The sequence below is a fragment of the Salpingoeca rosetta genome (assembly GCF_000188695.1).
Source record: "Salpingoeca rosetta unplaced genomic scaffold supercont1.153, whole genome shotgun sequence".
Lineage (NCBI taxonomy): Eukaryota > Choanoflagellata > Craspedida > Salpingoecidae > Salpingoeca > Salpingoeca rosetta.
The window spans coordinates 1-2375 of NW_004754785.1; the positions used below are offsets into that span (position 1 = coordinate 1).

The following is a 2375-nucleotide window of genomic DNA, read 5'->3' on the forward strand; positions in this document are numbered from 1 at the left end:
ATGGCAGAGGAAAGTTTGGGACACCATGATTCTGACTCCCCACCTTGCCCAGCAGCTTGGCGACCGTAATGATGGCGAGGCTGTCCACCTGTTTGTTTGGTTTGTTGGGGTTGCTGACTTTGCTGAAGAAGGTCGAGTGCACGGCTGGGGAACGCTTGATTTGATCGATCAACCAGGCGACAGCGTCTGGGGTAAATTCGAATGCAAGAGACACCGCCCACATGGGGGTGTTCTGTGGCGCCAGCGCCATCGCAAAACGGGTGGAGACCGACCCGCAAACCGGAAATCCGGGAAAGCAAACACAACACAAGTGATTAGGGTGAGGATGCGAGAGGGAGCGGCGCGAAGGTCGAGGGGGAACGACACTGGCCAACAGCAATGCAGCAATGGAACGAGGGCGGGCAAGAAGAAAATAGTCCAAAGCAGTGCCAACCATCAGAGAACACCTGACTGCTTGTTGTCGCTCGCACACCAGCTCGCTCATACGCCCCACACCTTGTCTTCCTCAGAAATTGAGGTTGCCATGATCTCTTTGTCTCGTGAGGGCTTGATCCCTTGTAGGGGTGTCGTCGTTTGAAGGTGCTGATGCTGGAGCGCACTGCAGGCTTCCTTGTTATTGCTCTTCCTGTGTGCTTCGAGGGAGTGCAATCTGCTGATCAAGAGCGTGTTCTGCGGCTGCATGGTTGAAGAAAATGACAAACCGCGCGCACCACGCATTCGCATTCAGCCTGTGGGAAACTGCGTGACTGCGAGGTCCCCCAAAACGGGGGCCCAAAACGGGAAAGTGCCTAAGGGCGACCAACGTGTGCAATGCTCGCTGGGCAACCACCCCAAAACGGAAAGGGAAAACTTTTCTCGCCCTCTCAAAGATTACCCCAAAGACCACGCGCAAACGCTCAATGCTACATAATTTGATTGCCCGGAAGACTGCTTATGACGGTGATGGGTCTTACTACTCTCATATCTGCCGTTGTGTTGAGGATCATGGCGTCAAAAGGCATGCATCCGATAGCCCCGCTCAACGGGCTATCGAATGTTGCCAATTTGACTCGCTTTGAGCGAAGCATTGCTGTGTAACAGGCTCATCTTTGAAGGTGTGTCTGCCACCCCATATGAAGCGTGGTGCGCAGCGCACGCCCCATCCTGGGCTTTCTCCATGGCGTTGACCATAGCAGCGGTGCTTGTCACGTTCATGAGCACAAAGAAGATGACGTTGTTTGGTGTGCTAGAACCAACAGGAAAGCCCAAAACGTGATTTTGTATGTTCATGTTCTTGTCAGAATGCCTTGTTAAACTCATTGGAATACACATGGCATTTCTGGTTGAACATTATTTCGCTTGATCAGAGCATCCAAGGTTTTGCAGATCGCTCAGACAAGCTTCTGTGCACGATGTCAACACCTTCTCCCCGTTGCATCTCGCTGTTTACTCGTCGTGCAATGGCGCAAACAAAACACAGAAAAAAAAAAAAGAAGAAGAAAGAAAAGGCATACGCCAACAAGAGCGCACATCGCGCCCTTGTTGGCGTTGTATTTGCAGGGTACACGCAAGCAAAGGTTGCTCGTCAACTTGGCATGCCTTCATCTTCAACGGTACAAGACACAGAACGACAGTCCAGCAGCTGCAGTAGCGGTCGCACATGTGACACGCGCAGACACAGACACACACACGCACACGCACAGACACACACACACACACACACACACACACACATGAGTGTATCTTCCACGTGCTACGAGAACCGCGTGACGGGATGCGCCAGACGGGATGCGCCAGCTCTCCGCTTCAGGGACCGGAGTGGTGGGACCACACTGCGCATTCCAGGGCATGGAGGCGGACGACGTTGATGTGCTCTGCGTGTTGCGTCTGTGCTGTTGGCGACGTTGTCTCCGACTGCGTCTGTTCTTGGCACCTCGTGCATGGGGCAGCGCAAGCTGCCACGATGCCGAGTGCTGCTGTTGCTGGATCTGCTGGTGGTTGTGCTGTTGCTGTTCCTGTTGTTGCTGGGTATAATGCGGGAACTGATCGTTCAGCAGCCCAGGCTGAGCGACGGTATGGTGCACTTGTGGCAGCTACTGCAACTGCTGTTGTAAGTGTGGCCGATGTAGTAGTAGTAGTAGTAGTAGTAGTAGTAGTAGTAGTAGTAGTAGTAGTAGTAGTAGTAGTAGTAGTAGTAGTAGTAGTAGTAGTAGTAGTAGTAGTAGTAGTAGTAGTAGTAGTAGTAGTAGTAGTAGTAGTAGTAGTAGTAGTAGTAGTAGTAGTAGTAGTAGTAGTAGTAGTAGTAGTAGTAGTAGTAGTAGTAGTAGTAGTAGTAGTAGTAGTAGTAGTAGTAGTAGTAGTAGTAGTAGTAGTAGTAGTAGTAGTAGTAGTAGTAG

At 51.4% G+C, this 2375-nt stretch overlaps 1 protein-coding gene across 1 annotated transcript; it reads right to left on the reverse strand.

Moving 5' to 3' along the window:
- Positions 1-43: 43 nt before the first annotated feature.
- PTSG_11523 (uncharacterized protein) lies at positions 44-1819 on the reverse strand (the record flags this gene model as incomplete). The annotated part of the gene is made up of 5 exons (XM_004987378.1): positions 44-232; positions 496-675; positions 711-788; positions 1108-1225; positions 1737-1819. Coding segments are annotated over 5 exons (648 nt in total), but the record flags the coding sequence as incomplete, so codon positions are not given.
- Between the last annotated feature and the right edge of the window lie 556 nt (positions 1820-2375).